The sequence below is a fragment of the Cavia porcellus genome, unplaced genomic scaffold, assembly GCF_034190915.1.
Source record: "Cavia porcellus strain 051 isolate PalLab524CR breed Dunkin Hartley unplaced genomic scaffold, mCavPor4.1 scaffold_4, whole genome shotgun sequence".
Classification (NCBI taxonomy): domain Eukaryota; kingdom Metazoa; phylum Chordata; class Mammalia; order Rodentia; family Caviidae; genus Cavia; species Cavia porcellus.
Window position 1 is genome coordinate 55,497,696 of NW_026947487.1, and position 26,429 is coordinate 55,524,124.

Sequence of the window (26,429 nt, forward strand, 5' to 3'; positions counted from 1 at the left end):
TTAAAAAAGTTTCTCTAAACATTTTATTCTCCATATTTTCAAGTCAGAAGCGTGTGGTAATAAAAATAATAGAGAACTATTTCCTCAGTCCACTCTGCTTCGGGCTGCCACCCCCATGCATCCTCTTGGAGCTCAGTCGCCCTGCGGCTGAGCGCAGCCTCAATGCTAATATTATTTACAACTATGTCGCAGCCCAGAGGGTCTGCAGGAGAACAGCTCGCCAGTGCAGCCAGCTGCTTGGTGTGCAGGGTTGTGCCTTCCATCTGGATGGTGGGACAGAGCCCCTGGGATGTCCCCCTTGCAGGTCTAGGGTGCAATGTGCTCCACAGGTGGGCAGGAGTGTGTGGTTATGTCGCTGTGTTTGTACATGGCCTCATCCAGGTCCAGGGGCTTCCCACCGACCTCCAGTGTCATGCAACCATGGTAGAAGGCGGTAACCGGGGCCGAGGTCACAGGCACATCTGGTCAGGGTGGATCAACATCATGTCAGAGGCAGCACTAGGCCAGGGGAGTCTGACTCACAGCTCTGTGCTCACCTTTGGCAGCGTCCACCCATTCTTAGAATAACCTGGCCTATCTGTTCCTTTTCCTACTGCCATATCACTGGCGTACACAATGGCTTTCAGCTCTGAAAGTCCATCCCAGGGAACACTCAGCCAGCCTGAGTGTCACCAGATGCCCACAGGCATCACCGGGCCATGAGCCCATTGCTTATCCTCCTCCAACCCTTGGAGCTGGAACAACATGGCATTTACTTGTCCTGGACCACAGACTGCTATGTGTGCAGGGGGACCTCAGCAGGGCCTTGGTCTCTCTTTATTGCACCCTCAGCTCAGGGCTGCAGGTGAGCTGACACTAGTCCCAACCTGGGTCTTCTCAGCTGTCCCCACTAGACATAGCATGTGCTGGCAGTCACTGCCAGCTGCCAGCAGTGGCGATGTCCAACCAGATTGGGTATCTGGCCAGACACTGTGGTACCCTACCTGGCAGGCCCCCAATGAAGGTAAGCACTGGGCCCTGCAGATGTGTCCCCAGCAGTGCCAGCTGCTCCTGCAGCTGGGTGGTGCTCAGTTCGCTCTGACTCTTGGTGCCGTCCACCTCCAGGCTGGCCTCGCCCTCCTTCAGGGACACAGTGACCACATGTTCCCGGCCATCACACACCTTGATCTCCATCAGGGCCAAGGCAATGTTCTCCACTGCCAGGACCACCAGCTAGGGGAACACCAAGGGCAGGGGTCAGGGAGAGGGAGCCTGGGGTTCCCAGGGTTCAGGGATGTCAGGGTAAGAACACATCATGGGAGTGTGTATAGGTCAGAGTCACAGCTAGGCTGACCACTTGAGCTGTCTTCCATGTCCTGCCCTCTGTCCTTGCAGCCTGTACTGTCCATGGAGCACACCTAGCCTTGGTCGAGGCAATCTTGGACACCGCCTCAATGGTGTCATAGGAGAGGGGCCTGCTGTTCGGTGATCTGAGGAGGGGACAGGACAGCAAAGCCACTGGTCAGGGCTGGTGGAGACAGGAACGCGGCCCCACACTGTGACACTGAAAGCCTGGGCCTGGCACTACTGGAGCAGAGCCCAGGAGCAGATTGAGTCTGCTTCTGGTGAGTGCTCAGAGTCTGAGAGCCCCAGCCTTCCTCCACATGATGCCAAATTAGGTTTGAGCAGTGGCTCCCAGTATCCTTAGTGCTGCTGTTGCCTGTGCAGGCCAAAGCCCTACATTCCTGACTGTCAGATCTCGGCCACTGCATGCTGACTGTGACCCAGAGCTGGGGCAGAGTGGGCCAGGAGGAGGCTGGCCAGAGAGAAACTAGGTTGAGACCTGCAGGGAGCCCCTTGTTGGTGGACAACCAGGCCCTACCTGCTTCTTGAGCTTCTTCGTGGAGTGGTAGTCAACCAGGGCAACAGATAGGGCCACTGTGTCGTTGCCGCCTACCAGTGCGAGCAGCACTCCTGTGTCAGCTGCGGGGCGGATCCGAGCCACTACTTCCACTCCCCAGGTCCCTTCGGTTCCCGTGTTCAGGGACGTCCGTGCTGCAATGAAAGCCGCGCATTACGAGGCCCACAGATGGCAGGAAGGTGAGCGCAGGTGGCGGATGACACCACAGAGGGACGGCGAGGGACGGTGGCCTGGTGGAAGGCAAGGTGGGTGGGAAGCCGCAGGGTGACCCTGGAACCTGCCTTCCCAACAGCCTCACATCAGGGGAGGAGCAAGAAGGCACACTGGGATGCTCTGGTCACGCGGCTCTGTCTGCCTGGGACAGTCTTTGTGAGTCTAGGCCCTTAGAAGCTGATGTTGTTCACATGATGACATACAAGTGTCATCATACTGATGACTTGTGCATGAGCACCCCCTGTGTGGGACTTGTTTGGGTGGGGAACCGGCCTGTTGCCCTGGGGTGCAGCTGGAAGAAACTGCGTCCTTGTGGTTCTAGGGTTTCTGCTTTACCTAGGGTTCTGCAGAGTTAGTGGACCCGGTAGGCCAGTGCTGGGAGGCCACTCGCCTGCCTCTGTCCTCCTGCAATCCTCTTAGACCCAGTGCCTTCCTGCTGGAGCACCCACAGCACCCAGTTCTTGTGGTTTATAGGTGTGAGCTATGTGGCTTGGGAATAAAGGGAGCTGAGTACTGTGAGGCAGAAGAGGCATCCTTGACTCCTGTGTCCTGGCCCTCAGCCCCCAGCCACCCTGATGTTGACACCACTGAGGTGCAGGGTGGGGACACTGGCCCCAAGGCTGCAGCTCCTTCTCCCTGTTGACCCAGGGCCATCCCTGAGGGCCTTCAGTGCTGGCCTTTCCCCTGCTCACCCTACGCTGCCCCCTGCCCTGTTCCTTAAGTCTGAAGTCATTAGCGTCCCATAGCAGCCTGCCTGCCACATCAAGAACCCCCTTGTTCCTCAGAAGTCTGGATGAAGGTATGGTGGGTGCCTGTCAAGTTCCTTTCCTGCTGATGGCACTGAGCTGTCTTGAAAGGAACTGATCCTTTCACTCTCTGCCCTGCCAGCCCACTCCAGTCTCCACCCTTTCCTCCTTGGGCAACTCGGAGCAGGGAGACAAGGTAGCCTCGCCACACCCTGCACCCTGCCTGACCCTTGGGTGTGGGGTTGTCCCCTGTCTTCAGCCTGTCCCTGGGCATCTGCCTATTTCACCCTAGCAGGCCTAGCCTGGCCTTCTGGCCTTCCAGCTGCCAGCATGGGGCTGGCTGTAAGCCCCTCCCCCTGGTCCCAGCTGGAGGGAGACCCACTGTAGCTGAGGCTGTGGAAGGCAAATCCGCTGCCAGGGAAAAAGGACCCCTTCTCTGTCACTGAGAAACACTGCATCTTCGTGTTTGCCTTCACTGTTTCCTGGATAGTGTTGTCTTCCCCATTCAGCCAGCTCCAGCTCCTCATGCAGCCATCCAGGCGAGGGTTGATCTGGAAAGACAGGTGCACCCCAGGTGAAACAGATATGTCATAGATAAATACACCCCAGGTAAGACAGGTGCACCCTAAGTGAGACAGATATGTCACAGGTAAATACATCCCAGGTAAGACGGTGCACCCCAGGTGAGACAGGTAAGTCCTAGTGAGTCCTGGCTAAGACACTGTGCCTGCAGGAGGAAGGAAGAGAAGCCACCCCAATCACTCGGTGTTGCCCTCTTGGCCAGATATGTAGAAGTGTTGGCAAACCAGGCAAATCTCATCTGTGGTGGGTCCTCTGCTAATGAGCTGCTTGCTTCGGTGGTGGCCCAGGATGCCCCCTTCCGTGTGGGAGGACATGCATGTGGCCGCTGCCTGTCTGCACCCCCTGCCCCCATGAGCCAGAGGTGATGCAAGGATGTCAGTCAGGGCAGGGACATGGTGTCCCCTGGCCAGCCGCTGCCTGCGTGGTGGTGAGCGGATGGAGCCTCAACCTGATATGGACACTGGGATCCCAAGTGGAGGAGCTAGGAGACAGAGGTAGCCAGCAGCTGCAGTATGGGGTGCAAGGGCAAGAAGAGGCAGGACTTGGAAATGGTCAGTGCTGCCCACCCACTGCAGCAGTTCCTTGTGGAAAATGTCAGCAGGGTCCACAACACAAAAGATTCTTAGGAATCATCCAAAAAGGTGATTCCTCTGTAGTTAAAAAAATATCATTGTGTTTTCTGTCTGCCACAAAAGAGATTTTGTAATCATTACTTCAGTGAAATCTTAAATGAGCCTCAGAGGAAGTGGGGGAAGATAACAATGTCCCTAGCCTTGCCTTACCTCAAGGTCCCTGCCACTCCAAGGGAACACAGCTATACCCAGTAAGTGGGAGTAGAGGAAGTGATAGGGCCAGCCCTGGCCTCTGCTGCTCTGGCCCACGCATCACACTCGCCCTGGACCCCGACTGCACTCACCGGCTGGACGAGGTCCTGGGCTGGGAAAGGAACACCCCCCACTGTGAGGTTCAGGTGGTACAGGCCTCTGTCCAGCTGGAACAGGTCCCCAGCCACTGCAATCTTCATCACTGCATCCTTATTGACCTTAATCACCAGGTTTCGATCCAGCTCCTCCACAGAGATCTAAAGAAGAGGCAGCCATGAGGACATGAGAGGGGACACTACACATTTTCCACTTCTTCTGAGGGCCAGGTCATACCCCCTGGGTGAGACGGGTCCATCTGAGGGCCCTGGCCACATCTTGGGGATCATGCCACCCAGGTTCTGTGCACATTGGGCAGGAGCCCCAGACTACTGTCATGCTCCCTCAAGCCACTGGTCAGAATTTGAGTGGAGAGAGGGTTCCAACAGATGGAATGTGACCCGCTTGGCACAGGAGGTGATAGAGCGGCAGAGAGCCCACCCCTTGAAGGTCAGTGCCACTTTTCTGGGTTCGGCAGAACTGGCAAGCTGGCCTGGGGCAGTGGGGTCACCAGACTGCACTGTGGAGACCTGCCCTGACTGTCTTTCGTAAGCAGATGCTTGGGCAAGATGGCCTCAGCATCCCGACTTAGACACCTGGGGACAGTGGGTCTCCATCCTGTGGTGGCCCCGAGAACCACTTCAGGCCTCAGGATGGAATCTGACCCCGTGAATCCTGAGCCACAGTTTGTACGCACACCAAGCCACCTCTATGCTGAGCCCTGGCTTGCATGGATGCGGAAAAGTTCTAACTGAACCATGGGCTCAATGCACCTTGTGATGCATGGCTAGGTAAGGGAACAGCTGGTTGTGGCCCTGTGTGTCCTTTTGGAGCCACCATGAGCAGTACCATGGTTTGCTTTAACTTGTAGATTTATCCTCGAGCTATTATCCCTGGGCAGAGCTTGGTTGTCTTGGTTCTAAGCCCAAGTGAGATGGTGATGTTCTTCTGTCTGTGAGACTCCCCAGCTATCACTGTAGACCCCTTGTTTTATTATCCAACTGCTCCACTGTGTGGTGGTCAGGCTACTTCCTGGTACCATGGCCAATGTCATGCTCTAGCCTTTGCATCATGGCTCTGGGTGTGCTTTCTCTCCTACAGCGGAGAGCGCTGTGTAGAGAGAATTGCATGAGAAATGGACTGAGGTCCAGGATTATGTCTTTCCTTTGTGACTCTCCTGGAGCTGTCACACTGGGGCCTCTGGCCAGTTCCAGGTTGACTTGTAGCTGTGGACACCTGGAGCCACTGCCTGCCGTGGGTGACTCCTGAAGTTCTGCCCCATGGCCCAATGCTTCTGTGCAAGTCTTTAGCCCTTACTCAATTTTCAACTCGCCCAGCACATTCTCTGTGGTAGCCGTGTCCCCACTTTCCTCTCCAGCTCGAACTAACCCTCCACTCCAACCCACTCCACCTCAGTGCCTGTCTGAGAGCACTCGCCCTCCCAAGTGCTCAGGATTGAGGAACCCAGGACAGTGTCAGACTGGATGGGGCAAGCCTGAAAACCTGCAGCTCTGTGGAAGGAGCAGACCCAGGATCACCACACCTGGAGCCATCACTCTGGTGTCTTGTGGAGCAGAGCCAGTGTTCAGGGTGGCACAGCCGTCCCCCAGCCACGAGCTGGTCTCAGACTGGCTCCTCCCTATTTGCCTGTAAGCCCCCTCCCCCAAGGGATCCCAGGCAGCATGTGTGTAGGCTGTGCCCTTCCCTGATGTGGGACACATCCTCCCCTCTACCTGTCCCTGGTGAGCCTGAACTCCAGCAGACAGCAGGGCCGACTGACTGTCAGGGAAGGTGCAGGCCACCCCACCAGTCACCATCCTGTGGGGGCACAGCAGAATCTTCACTGGCTTTAGCTCTCAGAAGACACCCAAACTCCCGCATCTTCCTGGGCCCAAGCAGCAACTCATGCTAGGTTTCTGTCTGTGCACCTGCACACCCTTGCACCTTGTCGGCCTGCACAACCTCCTTGCAGCCCAAATGCCCCTCAGCACTGGCTTTCTTTGCTCATACTCAGCCCAGAGCCTCTGTGCATCCTCCATGCATAGCTGGATGTATGAATGTTTTCATTTCTAAACTCCTACCAGTCAATACAGTGCCTGGCTCAGGTTGTGGGTTGAATGAGCAAATAAATTCCTCTGAAACTTTCCATACAGAAACCCTGAGATTCGCACACCAGACATCAACCTCGCCATCCAGCAGACATCAGCCTCCTTGCTGGCCAAGGTACAAACATACTTCAGAGCTTAACTAGGCTAGACCGAGGTGCCACCAGCAGGGGCATGGGAAAGAGCCAGCTTGGGGTGTACCCTGTGGTGCCTTGAGGGGCATGCTGCCCTGAGCTATGTGGAGCACCTGCCCCCTGGCCCACTTCCTCTGGGCCTGGTGCTGGCCGCTGCTGTGCAGGGAATGCCCTCCCCCAGGACTGGGCTCCCAGCTAAGTCTGGGCAGACATGACTTGGCAAGTGGGTGTGAGCATGGCAGCGTCTACTGGGCTGGGCAGAGCTCCTGTCTGGTCCTCAGTTCCAAGGAAAAAGTGTGTCTTTCTGCCTCTCCTCCAAGGTCTGCTCTCAAGCTAGCTGTGGCACACAGACCGTCTCACTTATGACTGGGCATGGATATGGGGCCCACAGTGAGGGCTGGGCCCTGAGAGTCTCCATGAGTAGCCCAGCCTGGGCTCCCCTGGATATAAGGAGCTGGGGTCTGTCTCCAGGTTCCACAGGGACTAGAACCAGACCTGCCTCTGTGGGGTGCTTGCTTGTTGTAGGTGATGCACAGGCACTGGTCTCTGCCCATGGTTGTCCTGTTATCTTCCTACGGAGCTATGCTCAGTCATCTGGTACATGCAGTGAGTGGCATCCAGGTTCTGTGCCCAGCCCTAGGGTAGCATCTAGGGGGCCAGCGTCTGGCCCAGGCTGTGCCCACCGTTCTGCAATCAACAAGGCTCCACATACTCACCGTCTGCCACAGGCCGTGGTTGATGACTGGCCCACTGCTGGTGACACGGCCGACACCATTGTAGCGTAGTTGCAGCTCTAGCCGACCAGCTCTCAGGCCCAGGACCACCCAGGTGCTGTCCAAGTGGCCTCCGGCAAAAAATAGGATGCCTTCAGGGTCAAAGGTCCGGAAGTCAAACTCAGCCACCAGTCTGCCCGGTATAGGAGACAAATCAGGGTTATGTGTGGGGTGGATGACTGGGGAAGCCCTGCACAGGGCAGCAGGTCACCAGAAGGCTCGGTGGCCTTCAGCCAACAACCCCTAGACCCTCAGGCCTCCAGACTCAGGATGTAGCTCATGGACCCTATCTCACCTGGTGGGCTGCAGCCTCTTGAAGCGCAGCCGGATCACAGGGGCCCCGCTGAACATACGGCCCAGGTACAAGGACTTCATACTCTTGGCTGCACTGAAGGGCACGCAGGGCAAGATGTCCTGTGGGGACAGGATTGTGTCAGACAGGCTGTGCTTGACTGCCTGGATCCCTGGCTGAGGGCCAGGAACTCTGACCCAGCCCTGTGCCTGCCCTCCTCCTAGAATCAGAGCAGCACGCCATGCCTCCAGGCCAAGAGCACCAGCTCCACGCTCACTGTCCAAACTCTTACGGTTAGAGTCTGGCTCCACCAAGCTGTTGCTGGTTTTTGTTGTGTAAGTTATGAAATATTTCTAACAGAGGGGAGTACAACACAAGAACAATCACGAGTGAGGTTACGAAACGAGTAGCCACAACAGCCCTGAAGGCTGGCATACTAGCATGTTTCCTGCTCTAGGTGGCTGCTTTCCCTGCTGCTCAGGTGTTAGTGTGGAGAACCATAGCTGGGAAGAAAAGGGTCAACAAGACCTGTCCCCACTGGGGGACTTCCCCACAGAATGGGAGATTGAGGCAGAGCAGGCCAGACGTTCGGCCTAAGCACTGCGTGGGGCCTACCAAGCCCACAGTGGTGGAGGCAGGAAATTCTCCGTCCTGAGCGCTGCACTCCCTGGGATCCTGCCAGGCTGCTGCTGGGAGGCCATGTTGCTATGGCAATTCTATCAACATAGCCAACTCCTTCCAAAGCATGAGGCCTCCCTATGTGACCCAGGACCCCTGCTCCACCACAGCACTGGCCACCCACCTCGCAGGTATCCATGTCGGGGGACAGCTTGAGGCCCCCTCGGCCATTGCAGTGACAGGTGTAGCTGCCCAGGGTGTTGCTGCACGTTTGCTCACAGCGTCCCTGTGCACACTCATCCACATCTGCAGGCAGAAGGTCATTGTGGGTGTGGGAACAGAGCTCCTGGGGCCAGTGGAAATGTGAGAGTGGCACACGTCTTACTGTCAAGGACCACTGCAGCAGGCCCACTCTTCCTTGTGCCACCCACTCTCCATCACAGAAGCCAGTGCTGGGAGGGGACACAGGGCTCCAGAAGTTCCCTATGGGAACATAGGGAGGGTACAATCCAGAACCTCCCTCTCCTCACAGGCTGCTGGGGGACCTGTGTCCTCCCCAACAGGGGTCGGCCTCTCCTCACAGCTACCAGGAGTACAGAGAACAGAGCCTCACCCCTCTGTACCTTGGGGTCACTTTTGCCTCACAGGCCTGGATGCCTCCAGTACAGGTCCACCTGGACTGGAGAGGCTCGGTGTGCACCACATGGTGGGGAGCAGAGCCATGTATGTGTGCACACGTGCATGGTTGTGTATGTGTGCATCTAGGTCCACACTAGCAGAGTGTGTGCCACATGGATGTTTGTGCAGATGTATGTCCACATGTGTGCATAAGCATGTTTGTGTGCACATGGATGCATGTTACATGTGAACTGTGTCTGCATTTGTGTGCGTGTGTGCACTCACATGTGCTTGCATATGAGGGCATGGTATCTGCATTTTTGTGTGTGTTTGCACATGTGTGAGGGCACATGTGCAGAAGTATATGTGGGCATAGCTGCAGAAACAGCCCTTTGGCCTGGCATGGGGCTTAGTGCTGAGCCTTCTCCTACGAGTCCTATGTGGGGCTGGTGGTGGTTCCTGGAACCTGTGGTGGTGGCAGTGGCTGGGGAGGAGGTCACAGGGCCCAAGTGTACCTCTGCAGGCCTTGTCCTGGGTGCTGTATTCAAAACCTTCATCACAGAGGCAGGTGTAGGAGCCTGGCAGGTTCTGGCAGCGAGCATCCCCACAGGCCTCTTTGTCTGCACACTCATCTATGTCTGGGAAAAAGGCCAGCAGGCTGGTGTCAGGAGGGCTGAGATAGCAGCAGTGCCCACCATGGCAGACAGGGTGAGAGCAGCCCTGGACTCAGTGTGGGGTGCAGGAATTTCAATGTCTTCATCTCTGTGGGCTGGAAGGGGCCCTGGCAGTGCCAGCAAACAGCCTCCTTAGGGGTCTGAGCGCATCCCCTTTGCCCCTCAGATCAGGAACCCCTGGTGGGCTGTGATTTGGGGCTGTGAGGTTCCTAGAGGATATGCAGCCCACCCAAACCAAGGGGGAGGAGAAGAGTGAGGAGGAGGCGGAGGAGGAGGAGGAAGAGAGGAGGAGGAGAGGAGACACAGGGCAGCCTGGCTGGCCCTCACCTTGGCAGATCCGGCCATCATCCTGGCTGAGCGTGTAGCCACTGTGGCAGGCACAGTAGAAGCCGCCTGGAGTGTTGAGACAGACCTGGCCGCAGCCCCCATTCTGCTGGCTGCACTCGTCCACATCTAGGCATAAAGATGGTGCACTTGTCCTTGGGCATGTGGTTTGGGCATTTGTGGTGTGCAGAGACCTAGATACTGGTGGCGATGACAGTGCAAGCCCAGCTCTAGGGTCCCCACAAACACAGAAGGAAGTGGAGGCCAAAAGGGGTCCCACAGGCAGGGACACAAAGCCTGCCAGAGCTGCACATCACACAGTACAATCCCAGATGCCAGGGTACCCCGTCTGCAGATTCTGCCTGACATCTTCCCCAGGGTTTAGTGTACAGGAGTTCAGAGGAAACACTCAGCAGGGCTCCCCCACTGCACCCCTGTTCCCAGTGGCCTTAGCCCTAGTTCTCTGGGCACCACAGCTGTAGGCTATCCCAGGGCTGCAGCACCCAAGGCAGTGTATAGGGACGGAGGGAAGTAGCCCTGGAGGGATTCTGAAGTTGGCCACCACTCACGTCAGAGACAGAAGGAAGAAATGGGCAGGGCTGGGCTAGGCAGGTGGACAATGCTGTGGCCTTACCTCTGTCACAGCGCCGGCCCCCCCAACCAGCTCTGCACATGCAAAAGAAGTTGCCCATGAGGTCCTGGCAGACCTGGGTCCCTTGCTTGTCACACGGGTTTGGAGTGCACTGGTCAGGTAGGTCTGAGTTGAAGGACACAGAGGATAAATTCACCCTGAGCTGTTCCTGAAGCCCCCACATCATCTCTTATGGGGACACCTGGGCAGGCTCCCCACCTTGGGACAGGCTAGGGGCTGGAGCCAGCTCAGGAAAACCAAGAGCCACCAAAAAGGAGTGGCAAATGCAAGAAGGAGCCAGGGGTATGGGGTGTATTTCCCAGCAGCAGCCTCTTATCACTCACCGTTTCCAGGAAGACCAGGGTCCCTTGCCTTCACTGCCCAGTCCAGTGCCCACCTCACTCAGCCATCAGCCTCAAAACTGGCCCTGCACTGCACATGGCTCAGGTTGACCAGCAGGAAGGGCTCATTAGGAGCCAACCTGCCCCCAGTGAGGCCAACCAGCAGCAAGGCAGGAATGGCAAAGGACTGGAGAAATCTCAGCCCAAGCCTTGGCTCCTACCATGAAGTCCAGAGATGCCTCTGGTGGGCAGGAAAGCCCCACACATGAACTCCGCAGCCCGAAGGTCAGGCAGTTGGCAGAAAGATCTGTTGTCATGTCTAGGGCTCCAGAAAACCTTTTTCACAGGCTGCTGACCAGGTAGAGGTGGGAAGGCCCAGTGTGAGGAAATCAGAGCAGTCTGCCCTGAGTGGCTGGGATCTGCAGCTGACCTGGCTGTGCATCATGGACCTTGAAGGAGGCATGGAGTCTCCTTGGGCTGTAGGACAGAACCTTCTGCCCCAGCACACAGTGTCGAGGCTGGCCTCACACCACAGCCAGGATCCTGTATCAGAGTTACTTCACAACAGGTAAGAAGCATCTTGCTCCCAGAGGTTTCCCTGCCTCTGTTCCCAGTGTGCAAAAATGCCCCTGGGGGTTGCACACTGAAGTCCAGTCCTGGTTCCCAGGCTGACGCTGGTGGCCTGCGCAGACTCAGACCAGAAACAGAGAGCAGCCTTCAGCCAGTCGCTATCCATGTGACCCAGGCCAGGCAAACTAGCGGTGGGTTCGCTGCTGATGTTGGCCCTCAGGGAGGAAACCAAGAGTGGCAGCTGGTAGGTTGTTTGGGCACCTTGGGCTCAAAAGCTTTTTCAGGTGGAAATGGGAACCGGGTTAGAAGAGAAAACCAGCCTCTCAGAACAAGGAATGATGCAGGCTTGACCTGACCCTTGTGAACTAACCCCAGGGTACATCAAGGGGCCTGGGCAATGGTCTGGTTTGCTATGGTAGACTGGAATAGCCTCAAAGGCGGTTGGCAATGAGGGCTGAGCGTCGACTTCAGTCTGACACAAAACGTGTGAGAAGCATAGAGAGGAGTAGGCAGGGGAGCTGGGGCCAAGATGGCCTCAGCTGAATGACAGGAGGGGTCACACTTCCACGTCACACCTTGTGGGATGTTTAAACTTTGTACCACAGATGTAATCTGACCCTTGCACTCCCCAGAATGTTGTGATTCCAGCCAAATGAGGACACTTACTCTGGACGCATGTGACGAAATCTGGGTGTTTGGTGTATCGGGAGCCATACTTTTTGACACACTCTGGAAAAGAGAACTGGACAGCGTGAGGCAGGTGTGGTGGTGCATGCCTGTCATCCCAGCATTCAGGAGGCTGAGGCAGGAGGCTTGCCATGTAGTAAAGACCAGCCTGGGCTACACAGTTCAAGGCCAGCCTGAACTTCACAGCAAAACCCTGTCTCAAACAAAACAAAACAGAACAGAACAGGACAGTGTGGTCATCAGGGGATGAAAGATATCATTTTACCTGTAGCCCAGGCTACAGGTAATAGATGCAGGGGACATGACTCCACCTGGTCAGGTGCCACCATTCTGCAGCACCATGACGCTTGGCTCTTAGTTTAGAGAGCTCAGTGGTACCAACAGGAAGCCATTCGCACCTCTAGGCAGAGCTCTGTAGCCAGATGGGAGCGGTCTTCTGTCCCCTGTGGCAGTGAGCTGGTAGAGTCAGGGACCCATGAGGGCCACCTGAGGGCCACACCACCTGCTCCCAAGAGCCCCCCAGTGGACCTGGTGGATATGGCTGGATAAGAGGCCCACAGGAGCAGGCTGGCACATTCTGAACATGTGTCCAAGGAGTGCAGCAGAGGTCACTGCTATTATCCACTAATGGAAAAACATTGATGTGAACAGTGAGCTTATGGTAGGTATGGGCTCAACTTTGGCCTCAGGACCCAAAGCCATGACATCCAGGGATAAGACCACCAGGGCTCCCAGGGCCTAGGGCACCAAACAGGAGCTTCCAGGAGAAGGTGGGCCTGATAACTTTTCCTCCATGCCCTTGGCAAAGTCAGAAAGGCCAGGAGTGTAGCCCTCTCCTCCAGGCAACACACACTCAAAACCTTAAAACACTGATGATTGTACAAGTGGTTCTTAGTGGTAACCCACAGCCTCCTTCAGGGAGTGTGGGGGGTCAGAGCCACCACCCTATAAGGTTAAGGCATTGGTGCATGTGGGGTTTTCCAGAGTCACTGATGCCTGCTCAGTAGCCAAGTGTTTGTGCATTCCTCAGGCCAACACAAACATTTCTGAGTGTTCTCAGTCTTAATGAACACAGCCAGTGGCCAACAAGAACCCAATTCTTTGGGGTCCTCAATAATTTCAGACGTGCAGAGTCCCAAGGTCTCTATGATAGACTCCTGAGTTTGAGGACATTGAATCACCATATTTCCAAACAGTGGGTGGAGTTTGACATCAAATCAGAAAAGAGGACTGCAAACCATGGCCTAGAACCGAAGTTCAGCCACCAATAAAATAAAACTGTGGCATAAAAGATAAAAAAAGAAGTTTGTGTCCTTGCTCTGGGAGCTTGGTCTGCGTAGTTTCAAAGCTGCATCTCCTCTTTGGGATGCTGTTATCAGCTGCATGAAGCTGGTATCCCCAACTTTGTGGCAAACAGGAAAGTAATGACTGAGACTTACCTTGGTATCTTGGGTAGAAATATTCCTGTGGGGGCAGGGGGAGAGAGAGAGAAAGGAACCATTTATGGCACAGTCTGAGGCTCACAGACAACACAATCCAGGTGCTCAAATCCAAGGGGACAGAGTCAGCCTGGGGAGCAAGAGCTAGGGATAGCAGTTTCCCAGAATGCTTTGCCAGGAAGGAAGGTGCTGTGGGGTGTGGATGTGAGGGACAGGCTGTACGGCCTCCTGAAACTGCAAGCTTTAGGAGGGTGAGAGTGGGTGAGAGACTACTGGATCCAGGAGTATTGACAGTGGTCTTCTTGACACTCACTGTGTTTACAGCAGACTTGGGGAGAGGCATAAGCTTCATGCAGGGATCCCAGCTGTGACTGAATGCACACTCAGTCACACACATGGAGGATCTTAGCACTGGGGACTCTGCCTCCTTGGGCAGCAGATGACTTCCTTGTGCCCTTGCCACAGACTCAGGCCCCAGGGCTGTTGCTGGTTGACACAGCTGTCATAGCTGTGGCAGAAGAAGGACCAAAGTCTCAGGACACACGTGGATGCTGATCTGTACCTTTACACAGCTCCACTGGGCCCGCCACTCATCCTCAGGAGGCCTTTCAGTACCATTGTGCTGGATGAGGAAGCTCAGGACCCAGGTGGTTGTGCCATTTGCCCCTTCAAGAGGATGGACTGGACTGGGAGGCTGGGGACCAGGGCGGGAGCATTCCGAGCCTTGCGTTGTTTGAGGACAGGAAGAGGCACCAGTCCCCTGCACACTCTTAGCTTCCTGCACAAACTCTGAATGGTGTCTGCCACCTCCCAGCTTCCCGGGCCTGCACCTCTGTTCATAAGGCAGTAGCAGGGAGGCCTGGGGGCTGCTGAGTGAGCTTGGAGAGCTCGGTAGTTGCAGAGAAGATCACTACAACAGACCCTGACATGTGTCAAGATCAAAGCAAGGTGACACTGGCCAGGGCCCTGGCAGAGGCAGGTCTGGGGCCTGGGACTTCGGCTACCATTCTACCAAGTCCCTCTCCACTCTTCATCGTGTGGCAAAGTGAGAGCAGGAAAGACTAGCAAGGCCGAGGAGCCCAGCAAACCCTGGGGGTGTGGAGGACGTGCAGGGGAGGCTTTGGATCTGAAATGAAGGATGTGGGATGGACGTGAAGAGCACCCGCTTGAGGTTAGGGAGCCAAGAATTTGACTGACAAAGGACGCGCACAGTGAAGAGCTAGGAAGTAAATTCCTAATTGCAACTTGCCAGAAGGTGTGTTGTTTTTCTAACCATGACTAGTCATGCTAGTTACAATCGTGTGCAGTCTGTTCTCATAATGAGATCTGTGTGTGCAAGAAGGCATTATTAATAGAAGGGCCACACCAATCCTCTTTGGTCAGCCACACCTATCTCTAGGAACCTTGGGGCTTGGAAACCGCCAGACTGTGACCCTATTGTGTGCCTGGCTGTTTGGCACCCATATGTGAATGATGTGCTGGGGAACCCAAGAGAAAGAGAGTGAATCCCCAAATAATAGCAAAAATAAAGCAACACACTTCAGAAGGCTGTGCACTTTTCTGAGAGAAAGGCATCTGTCACCGTCCTCTGAGAAGTTCTGAATTCTGGAAACTGCCATGGGTAATGGAGCCCAAATGTGTTCACACCATACCACAGAACCTGATAGAGACCCAGAGGACACCGCTCTTAACAGTATTGCCAGCCACTGGGGCACACACCTGCCTGGGCTTGCAAGGGGCTGCCTTGGTGTCCCAAGTCAGTTCAAAGTACCAACCTTTCATGGTCAATTTGACTTTGGGAAGGGCCAGATCCAGCGAATACAGTGGATGGGGTCAGGCTGTGGTGCTTTTATTTGACAGAAATTGTTATAAGCAGTTGATCAACGTAGGGTGATGAATGTTTAAATTTAAAAAGCATTCATTACAGTAAATGACACATTGGCATTCATCTTCCTCAAGATCCTCCCCTTCCCTCTGCACACACTCGTCCCATCATCCTTGCCACTGTCTTCAGCAGCTTTGGAGTCCTCTTTCCTGAGTGTTTTTAGTTGTGCTGTCCTGCTTGCCCTTTTGTCCTGAATTGTTAGAAAATCTTTCTCTTTCCTGGTCATTTTGACTTTGAGGAAGAGCTAGAAGTTGCATGGAGCCAGATCTGGTGAATAAGGTGGATGAGGACACAGTGTCATGGTTTTATGAGCTGCCTTTCCACTGGGTGGCACTCGGCCGCAGCAGTCACCGTATTTTTGATCATGTCTAGTACAGACACTCAGGAAACAGGGCTCCAAATCTGCTGCATAGAGTGGTGAAAATGTGGGATATAAGTATGTCCAAATAATGGGGGAGTATTCTGAGGGGGATTCATGGAAATGTGACTTTTACCCTTATAGAGGTTTATGTAAACACATATTTTTTATCAGTCCTCTTTACTGTAATAAATTTTTCTTTAAACACACACCATAATTTTTTGCTCAAGATGAAAGCACAGCTGATTCCAAGGGCCCTGAACTGCCTGTCCCTTCAGGTAGCTGGTAAACAAGACCCATGTATGGTGACTCAGTGTGTGGCACGGAAGGCTCCAGGACGTGGTGGGGTTATCTCTGGGGTTTCCTGAGCCTTTCCTCTCCAAGTCAGCTCCAGCCCTAGGCTCTGCATCCCTGCCCAGCAGGGATAGGCCCTGGAACTAAGCCTAGCCACCCCCAAGGAGGCTCGAGGTACTCATGGCCCCATCTGTCTTCACCCACCACAGTTCTAGGGAGCCTCTCTCCAAACCTCAGGGTGGGAAACCACAGCATACTCACAGCCCCACCCTGCACCCACCCCAGCAGGACTCGTTCACAGAAGCTGTCACGCCCTGCATCGCATGTGACATTCGAGGTGACTTGCAAGCCATGCTCTAGGAAGTCCCTTCACTAACTCACTCTTGTTGGTAACGCCCTAAACTGGGTTTCCAAAAGCCCTTTCGTCACCTGGCAAGGCAGCCTCAGTTCTGGGGCTTGGTGACTTCGCTCATTAGCATGACAACTATTTAAGACATTTCCCGTGGGAAACAGCCAGAGAATGGATCTTCTGAGCCTGTGATGTTTTGCCAGCAAACCGACTTCCAAGGTTAGTTCGCCTGGCTGTGGCCCTGACTGTGGCTGAGCTCCTGCCGAGCCTCAATGCAGGATGGGAAGCACAGACCCAGCCTAAGGGAGCTGCCTGGCTCAGCTGCACCCTCAGAATCCTCTTCCCTGCTGCCTCCAAGTTCACATGCTGAGCACTTCCTCAGGCAACACCCTACGGAACTCAGATGCCAGTCCTAATCAATACCCTGGGCCACACCTTCACCAGCCTGCACAAGACTGTGGGCCCCGTGATGCCTGCAGGGGAGGTGACGGGGCTGTGGTCTCCACACCTGAGGGCAGTACAACGTGCCCAAGTACGGTGGGCACTGGGTTCTGGTGCTGGGCTCTACTCACTCCCCAGTAGGCTAGGCATAGTCTGGTCCTGGCAGCTGTGACCCTTGCACCTTCTGGGAATCTGCTGACCATGACAGAGGCCTGTGCCAGAGGGACACTGAAGGCGATGACAGGCAGAAGGGACTGGAGTCAGCCATGGGGCAGAACTCTGTTGCATCTGTCACCACTGCAAGGTGACCTGCTCAGCCTTTCTACTCCCATGGCAACTGATGGTGTTTCCCTGTTGGCTGCTCTGCCTCACACCCTCTGGGCCTTGACCCATGTGGGCCCGGGGCCTGTGCCCTGGACGAGCCCATGCACTCATCCAGGGAATCGAGGCTGCCACTTTCCATCCAAATGTGGCACCTCCAGCCTGATACCAGCCTGGGTATCGAGGGAACAGGGGCTGGGATGGGAGGTATTACAGAGAGGGTGTGGGTACAGCTGGGGGATGAGAATTCACACAGCATGGAGACCTCCCAGTAACTGGCTTCACAGAACACTTCTGCCCTGACGCCTCCCTGGTTTTCACATCCTGATTCTGTCTTCATCTTCAGTTATAGACCTCAGATTTGACTAAAGCTGGACACACAGGGCCCTGTGACTGAGTTCTAGCCAGCACCACACAACAAGCTGAGATGATGAGGGTGGAGGTAGAGGTGGAGATCAGCCTTTGGTGGAGAGTGCACATGATGGCTGGAGCTCCTGCACCTTGTCCTGTGTGTGAGGAGGCCCTGTAGCTGTACAGTGTAATGTAGATTGAGTACGGTCCTCACAGCAGCAGTAACTGATGTCTGCTATTTTCCTTTTGCATGAAAAAGAAAAAAACTTCCACTTCATTTATACTGCTGTAGCTTATACACCCAAAATGGCTGAATTTGACAATTAGTGCAAATAGAATCACAATCACTGCAAAGTGAGATGATAATAAGTCTAACACAGAGATGTACAGAGACTTCAGGACTCGGTGAGCAGGTGTTGGCAGGAGTCTGAGGACTTGGGTCCGCTGGCTAGGGAGGAGTTCTGAGAAAGTCTGCAAGTTCAATAGCATTGTTTAGGAGAGAATGGCTCAGGAATGTGGGTGAACCCTTTAAACATCTGTAAAACTACTTCCACTTGTGGTAAGCATGATACTGCTTTTTAAAAAGTCATTATTGTTCGTGAAAATTATGTTCTGCCCCTCCCTGAATTCCCAATTCAATTTTTCTTTGTTGTAAAAGTTTCACGCCTAGTTTACTTCATTACCTAGACTTCACACAGAGTGAGTAAAAGTGTTCTTACAGCTGCAAGCTTCACACCCCAGGTACTGGCAGGCATGACAAGAAGCTTCATGCTGTTGGCCAGGTGGACTCTTGGTCCTCAGGGATGAACAGATCCTTGCTGCCCACATAGCTGTCACCAGGCACCCTGACCCTACTGCTGGGAAGAACAGGCCCAGATGTGGCCAACCCAGGGAGCATAGCTCTCACCACTGGGCATTGTCAAGTGTAGCCTCGGACAAGTCCTAGGTCACCCATGGTGCAGGGTAGAACCTGTCACCTTGTGGTTCCTGGCAAGGGGATCAGGCTGCTGCCAGAGGCCTGGATCCAACCACATGGGCCTGGGATTTCGAGGCTTTTGATGTGGCAGAGAGTGATGTGGCAGGGAGGGAGGAATGAGATGGTGCGCTCCAGGTTTCCTGGGCTCCCTGCCTTGGAGACAGAGGTCACAGCATTCATAACTGGACACAGCCCTGCTGACCCTCTCTTTGAGCTCCACCACATGCATCTGACCCCCAGCCTTGTAAGAGAGCAAGTCTGGGCCCTATGAAGTCAAGAAGTCTGGTGGCATTGCTGTCCTCTTGGGAGTCTGTCACACAGGTTTGGTGGTCTGCTGAGCAATGGGACCAGAGAGTGACTCTCAGGGGAAGTGGCCCTGTGACCGTCCAGGTCAGAGGTGTCTGGAAAGTGGAGACAGCTGTGACCATGGCCATAACAAATGCCACATTGAGGACTCTCTCAGTCCTAACCCCTGGCATGCATCAGGGAAAGGGATTGCAGCATCATCTGAGATGGCCAGAACCGCCTGGCACAGGACAGACTAAGGATGCTGGGCCACTAGCAACCTCCAGCTACATCCCTCCCACCTCAAGGGCATCTGTACCAGAGCTGCCACAGATTGCAGGTCTGTCTGTGCATCTTTGGAAAAGAAAGAAGCACATTTGATTGTCACATAAAACAGCAACATAAAATGCTGAAGAGCAGGGGCAGTAGCTGTGTGCATGGGCTGCCAGTTTGCTTGGGCTTCACCCAGAGCAACATTCCCTCACGAGGCTCCAGCACCACAGGACATGAGGTGGCCCTGGGGCCTGAGTGCTGGCCTAGAGCCCAGGTGGGCGGTCCCTGAACAGTGCCTCTGTGGAGGAAGCACAGACTGTGGGGAGCACTCTGTGTGTGATGCAGGACAGACACGACTTTGGCATCTATGTGGCTCCAGCTCACAAATGAGTCACAAGCCTGAGGGACCCCAGGCCAGCTCTAGGATCTTGACATGGGTGCTCAGGACTTAAACACAGTCTCCTGGAGGATCATAGCATCCGAGTGACTCCAAGGTCCATGTGGGAGGGCAAGGCTCTGGTCCCAGCCATGGCTGCACTTTGCCTCACTGATGGGAAAGGAGGCCCATGCTGGTGGGGGGAGGCAGGCAAGATGCTTCGCCTCAAGCCAGGATGCTGGAGATGAGCAGGGCAGGTTGGGCTCCCCACAGAGCCCCTCTGCTCACCAGGCTCACGGTGGGTAGCTGCATGTATATCCTTCCACTGTGACTGGACCATGCCCGTGTCCATGTGATGCTACACCCCTAGGCGGCTCCCGCTTCCACCCCTGAAGGCTTCCTGAGGCAGGTGCATGGTGGAGCAGGAGGTGGTGGGGAACAGGTTCTGCGGCCAAGGCCTAGGCAAGTTTCTGCCCTCATACAGACCCTCGGCTTTGGGTACCGTCTCCTGTCTATGATGCAGTCAGTGGTCTGTGCACACTGCACAGCAAGGAGGACAATGGTGGCTGCCATGAAGTGTGCAGACTGCAAGGCCTGGACCATCTGTCAGTAGGACAAGACTGTCCTCTGGGCAGGACCGGTGCCGCTTCACAGGGGTAACCTGCTGGGCAAGGGCAGAGGTGTGGGATCCACACTGCCTTGGTGCCTGGAGCAGCGGTTCTGAGAGAAGCCTGCTCTAGGGCATGGGCTCTAGGATGGAAGGAAAGTGAGAGCCATTTTACCTCGGGCACTAGGGAGACAAGACCTGTCATTTCAGATACAGTCCAAGCAAACATAGAGGATCTTAAGGAGGCCAGGTGTATGCCGTCTCCTCAGCATCAGGCTTGCCTTCCGAACTTTGGCCAGAGCAGAGGGAAAAACAACAAAAGCTCCTGACATCTTCTGTCACCTCCTTAAAAACTATCTCAAAACCCCTAAAGTGCATACAAGCCCATTTTACAGTGAAATACTGGAAGAAAATGGGTGTAGGAGATGGTGCTGAGCCCTGAATCCTAGAATGGCAAACAGCGTTACTGAAACTGTCCCTGCTCCAACCTGAAAGCTGGCAGAGGGCCAGGCCTGGGTCTGGGGCCCAGGGTAAACAACTCATGTGTCCTGCAGCCCGGCCTGGCCCTGACCTCGGGCCCTTCCTGATTCTAGAGATGGGCTGCAAGCTTCCTGTATACACTTGCTGCTTCCACAGATGCGGAGCCTGGCTTCAGCCAGTGCCCCATGGAGCTTGGAGATTTGTTGCTGTCCTTCATGGATACTGAAGGCCCTGGAGTGAATGTCTGCAGTTTCAGTGCAAGGAAGGTTCGGGGACTCAGTGGGTACCTCACTTGGCCCCTGGCCCAGGAGCCAATCCCTGGCCAGTGTGGGCAGCTCTGCAGAGACTAAAGCCATCCAGACTTCAGCTGGCAGTGCAGAGTACTGCGTGGGGGCTCTGGGCAGGATGCTGGGGAGCAGAGTGTGTGCAAGCAGTTGGGTGACTGCATGTGTATGTCAGTGCATGTCTGTGCACATGTGTGAATTTCTGTGTTCTGTTTATGTGGGTCTCCATATGTGAATGTTCACATGTGTGTGGATGCATTGCGGCAGCTATCAATGCAGAGGACATCTCAGCCTACACATTTCTTCCCTGCTAGTCTCTGAGGGTCCCTCCCTCCTCCTTCTGGGACACCCTCAGGCTTTCTGACACCTGGGCCTTGCCCCACAAGGCTGTGGTCTCAAGTAGAAAATCAGGGACTTTGTCTGCATGGAAGGTGGCCTTTCTCAAGCCATCCTGAGAGTCCTGGAAGCCTGGACAAGGTTTCTGCATGGCCTGGACCTCCTGCTTTTAAAAGTGACAGTACTCCAAAATCCTACCAGAGAACTCAGCACTGTCATCAGAGAGGGAGAGAGGTCACCACACCTGGGGCAGGTGAGGAGGCAGGTCAGGGAGGGAGAGAAGAGAGCAAGACAGAGGGTCAGATCAGAGAGCAGGAGGCCTTCACTCATGTTCCTAACAGAACAATCCCCCTTCCAGAAGCTCAGCATAGGCTGTTCTAGGAGGGTAGCCTCTTAATCAGGATTCCTTGGACGCAAAGAAACTGTTTGGTACTGAAATCCAGGCCTAAAAAGATTTAGTAGAAGGCTGGCTGTGAGGAGCTGGGCAGATCCTCGCTGCTCAGAACAGGGAGGCTATATCCAGGACTCCAGGAAGCCGGCCAGCGACACAGCAGTAACTCAGAGGGAAGTAAGATAAGAGAAGCTCAGGGGAGAGCGGACAAAGCGATTATAAGGGCCAAGCCTTGTCCACAGGGCCAGGAATGTGGGTGGAGGAGGTGCCCAGAAGAGGGGCTGAGTCTCCTCTGGCAGAAGGGTGTGAAAAACAGTGCTTCATACCCCCTCAGGGAGGCAGGACTCCAAGGTCAGCACTCTAAGCCCTAAGTTGGGTTTAAGGCCTCTGGTTGGTAGGGATGGAGTCCAAACCTGGGTCCAGCTGCCTGGTCCAACTGCCTCGGAGTCAGACAAGCACCCAGCCCTTACTGGGCCTACAGGGTTGGGCAGGCAGCAGGAGGCTTCTGCAATCCAGTCTGGCAGTTCAGTTTGTTTTACACACTGGATCCTGCCCTGTACCTGGACTCACATCAGACTCATTTCAAAATGTGAGTGAACTTCAACTTGAGGCCAGGAGAATAGAGCTGACAGTGGGCTAGAATGGAGCCTCCCCAGTGGCTTAGAGCTCCCTTACCAATGCAGAAAAACGCAGATGCTCTACCTAACAACTCCGGTGTAAGACATGGAATAGGGCTGTATTAAACCCATGGGGTCTCCAGAGCTGTTTTCTTCTTGTGCCTCAATTCACATCTTTGTAAATGAAGTTGTAATTACAATATAAAATCAATTAAAACTAGAGGGCTTGGCCAGGACACAGTTCAGCAGCCAGGCTAGTGAGGGCCTGCAGATCCTAACAAAGGTTAGCTGCCCAGGGGCCTTATCAAGTCCCCACAAGCCCTGCCCCAGCTCTTCAGGGAACAAGAGAACCAATGAACTCAGTGTAGGAGGGCAGCTCAGGCAACAAGTCCCAGTTCAGGCCACAGTTGGTGACCCCAAAGAAACCCTGTCCCCGGAAAAGGAAGAGATATACACCAGGACTTGTGGATCACCAGGGTTAAGGTCAAAGACCCAGGACAACAACAATGGCAGGAGAGACTGGGAAATTGCTCCCCAATAAACACCAGCAAAAAAGAGAGGCCCATCTTGGGAGAGACAACCATCATGGAGAGACAACCATGGACAGAGATGCCTGTTATGGAGAGATGCCCACCACAGAGAGATAACCACCATGGAGAAATACCCACCATGGAGAGACATCCATCATGGAGAGACACCCATCATGGACAGAAATGTCCATCATGGAGAAATACCCATCATGGAGAGACATCCATCATGGAGAGAGTTGTCCATTATGGAGAGATACCTGTCATGGAGAGAGATGCCCATCTCAGTGAGACTCACATCTCAGAGAGACATTCATCAGGGACAGAGACACCCATCATGGACAGAGATGCCTATCTCAAAGAGACTTGCATCATAGACAGAGATGCCCACTATGGGGAGACATCCATCATGGAGAAACACCCATCAAGTACAGAGACACCTATCATGGGGAGATGTTCATCATGGGAAGAGACATCCATCATGGAAAGACAGCCATCACAGAGAGATATTCATTATGATCAGAAATTCCTGTTATGAAAAGACACCTATCATGGAGAGATGCCCATGTCTATTATGCCTGTTATGGAGATAGACCTATTATGGAAAGACACTCATCATGGAGAGATACCCATCACAGACAGAGACATCCATCATGGAGATTCATCCATTGTGGAGAGACAACCAACATGGACAGAGATGCTTGTTATGGAGAGATGCCCATCATGGAGAGATACCCATCATGGGGAGGCACCTATCATGGACAGAGATGCCCATCATGAAGAGACATCCATCATGGAGAGACACCTATCATGGAAAGAGACACTTATCACAGAGAAACAACCGTCAGAGGGAGATACTCATGGGCAGAGATGCCTGTTATGGAAAGACATCCACCATGGAAAAATGCCCATCATGGAGAGGCCTCTATCAGGATATAGAGCCATTGGAACTCAGCTGTGCCCAGGCCCTGTGACAAATCAGCCTAGTGTCCTTTGGTATCTTCTAGGCTGCTCTGAAGAATCAGATTTTGAAGGGACAATGTCCTTCACCCATACAGATGCCAGCCAACATGAAGGGTCACACAGATTGCATAGACCCATCCTTTTACTGTAGTCATGATTTTTTTTTTTTTTAGTCATGATTTTTTGATCCTTGAAACCTGGCTGCATGATCCCCTGACAGGTGACTCAGGTTGCAAAAGATCCCACCCTGCTTACAGCCTGAACCTGCACCCCAAACCTCTCCAATTTCTCCTGCTCCAGATCAGCATGTGCTGGGTGGGTCCTGCTCACCAAGGTCATCCTGACCCAAGTGACCCCTCCACCCTACCGCATGCTCCCTGCAATTCCTGCAACTGTATTTTTGGACCTGCTGCTGCAAGCAGTTCCAGCCAGAGATTTTCAATTCCTCTTTGAGGAAAGCCCTCCAGATTGTCACCACCCCACATTATCCTGCCGCACCCCAGCTTGTGGAACGAAGTGCCTGGGGTTTCAGTCCTGTATTTCTGCCACATTTTGAAAGGTGACCACTTTAAAAGGATTTTGCTCTGGGATGGGGTGTTTCATTTCAAGATTTTCTTTAAGGTATAGGCTGAGGGCCCCACTCAGCCTCTTGTCTCCCTAGGTGGGGGACCTAGGTCCACTAGCAGGACTGGAGCTCCAGCGAGCAGGATCGGTAGGGAAAACTGACCGCCCCCCCAAGAGCTCCATGTGTGGTTCCCTGCGCGGCCCCTGAGCCGCAGCTCCGATCCCTGGTGCAGTGCGCAGCCCGATTCTGATGCACCGCCACCTGCCTCTCCCCACTCACCGTCTCGGGGTCGTTCTCGAACACCTCGCGGGCCTCCTCCTGACTACACAGCTCCTCTATGCACTCCCGCTCCAGGTGCCCCTGCTTGGCCTCCTCGAAGACCTGGTTGGCCCGGCGCTGCCTCGGCCGCAGGAACTGCGCGGCCTCGCGGGCCCGCAGCAGCAGCGCTGTGGAGAGAGGGGAGTCAGCCGGCGGACTGCGGAGGACAGCCGGAGATAATGAGGGGGACAGTGAGAGGCACAGCAAGGGGAGAGTGGGGCCAGTGCGGTGTGGCAGGGGAAAACGGGGGGCGGGGGCAAGGGTCAGGTCCTCCACTCACCCTGCGCTGGCTCCGAGGCCAGCAGCAGCAGCAGCAGCAGCAGCGTGGCACCCAGGGCGGCCACGGGTCTGGTTGGGGGCCGCATGGCGCGCGGGTAGCAGCGGTCAGAGTGCCCAGGAGACCAAGGCGGGCGGGTGCCGAGGGCCTGGGGCAGTGGTCATGCTGTGCAGCGGTCTGTGGCCGAGGTCACCTCCTGCGTCCCTTCTGCAGGACCGAGGCGGGGAGGGTCCCCTCTGCACGATGGAGGCGGGGCGGGGCGGGGTGGGGCGGGGCCGGCCGTAGGGCGGAGCTGGTTTCCCCCGGAACCGAACGTCGGACCCAGGGGAAAGCAGGTCCTGCAGAGCTCGCGGTGCTGCGCAATGAGTGGCTGGGCTCTGCTGTGGAGCTGGAGCGACAGGGGTGCCTGGGGCTCGCGGCCAGGTGCCATTGGATCAGTTCCCAGTGACAGCGCAGACTGCCTTGCCCCGCCCCAGCAGATCATCTGGGGTTCTTCATGCCTGGGCATATTTTCACAAGACTTGGAGGACAAACCGAGGTCCAGCCCAGCAACTCTCCCAGCAAGTGAGGTCCTGTTGCTCCCCCTGCAGCTTTGCTGGAAGTCTCCCTGCTGGCTCTGAGACCAAGGTTTTCTGCCTCACAGCTCGAAGGGTTTTGCAAAGTCACCAGCAAAACACACAAAACTCACACCTAGGAGAGCCCTGCAGGGAACCCCAAAGGCCATGCAAGACTGGTATCACCTGGACGTTGCTGCCCTAGTGCTGGGCAGAGAGGATGTCACTGCAGATGGAATTCTCTGAGGCCATGAGGTGGAGTTAGCAAGCAGGAAAATGCTGATTGCAGAGAAATGAATGTCCTTGGGAATGCTCTTCAAAGGGAATGAAATCTGAAAAGATTAGACACCCACTGGCCTGCCCACATCTGAACTAGCACCCAAGCACTCCAGGGGCTTGGGAGGCAGGAGATGCCTAGGTTCCCACAGCTGTCCCTGGGCCTGGAGAGAAAACGCAGAACTATTTGGTTGCCTCCTGGGGAGAAGCATGGTGTGGCATGAATGGATCACTTAGCAGGGGGGTCCAGAAGGAGCCAAGTGTCTGTCATCCTTTCCTCGAGCTTAAAATAGGGTCAGGAATACACAACCACTGTGTGTGTTGGGTTTTGGGGGAAGAGGTGTCCTGGAACAGTGTGCAGTTTTTAGTTATCTGACACCAGCGAGGGACGGGGCCATCTGCACTTGGGTGTGTCCTTGTTTCAGGCCTGCTGGCATCAGCAGAGCCCCAGCTGGCCCTCACCTCCTCTTGTCTCCCCCACTTACTGCTGCGTTGGTGCCCAGCAATGATGTCTCCTGTGTTAGACTCTTGGGTTACTGGCTCATTTAGATTTAGACAGCCATTAAAACTTTACCGCTTCCAACCTGGTGACCAGAAAATGTGCTCACAAAAGGGTAAGAAACAGTGTGAATGGGGTGCTCTGAAGGTGGACAGGATCAGCAGCACTGCTGCACATCCAGGACAGTCGTGGTAAATAGCCATTGGTCCCTGGCAATGAGCACTTTGCTTGTCTGGATGCTGAGGTCACCTGCATAGGA

At 54.7% G+C, this 26,429-nt stretch overlaps 2 protein-coding genes and 1 long non-coding RNA gene across 5 annotated transcripts in view; 2 read left to right on the forward strand and 1 right to left on the reverse strand.

Annotated features, from left to right (window-relative positions):
- Gas6 (growth arrest specific 6) lies at positions 1-25,077 on the reverse strand. Of its 3 annotated transcripts, none has more exons than XM_005007125.4 (15): positions 24,845-25,077; positions 24,526-24,692; positions 13,568-13,592; positions 12,108-12,170; positions 10,534-10,656; positions 9,903-10,028; positions 9,417-9,539; positions 8,468-8,589; positions 7,669-7,787; positions 7,317-7,506; positions 4,358-4,522; positions 3,242-3,410; positions 1,937-2,034; positions 984-1,212; positions 1-461 (listed from the first exon to the last, which is right to left on the reverse strand). In XM_005007125.4, the coding sequence occupies exons 1-15, from the start codon at positions 24,927-24,929 to the stop codon at positions 307-309; spliced, it is 1,959 nt and encodes a 652-aa protein (XP_005007182.1). In that variant the 5' UTR covers positions 24,930-25,077; the 3' UTR covers positions 1-306. The 3 variants fall into 3 exon arrangements, with proteins under 3 accessions (XP_005007182.1, XP_003477604.1, XP_023416401.1); XM_003477556.5 differs by having other exon boundaries at positions 1,862-2,034; positions 24,845-25,076; XM_023560633.2 differs by lacking the exon at positions 10,534-10,656 and having other exon boundaries at positions 1,862-2,034; positions 24,845-25,076.
- The window catches only part of Tmem255b (transmembrane protein 255B), a 70,675-nt gene that overhangs the window by 28,665 nt on the left and 15,581 nt on the right, over positions 1-26,429 (forward strand). The gene's annotated exons all lie outside the window — the stretch shown is intronic.
- On the forward strand, positions 1,993-2,639 carry LOC106025218 (uncharacterized). The gene is made up of 2 exons (XR_001198800.3): positions 1,993-2,079; positions 2,193-2,639. It is a non-coding gene; the product is annotated as an uncharacterized LOC106025218 (long non-coding RNA).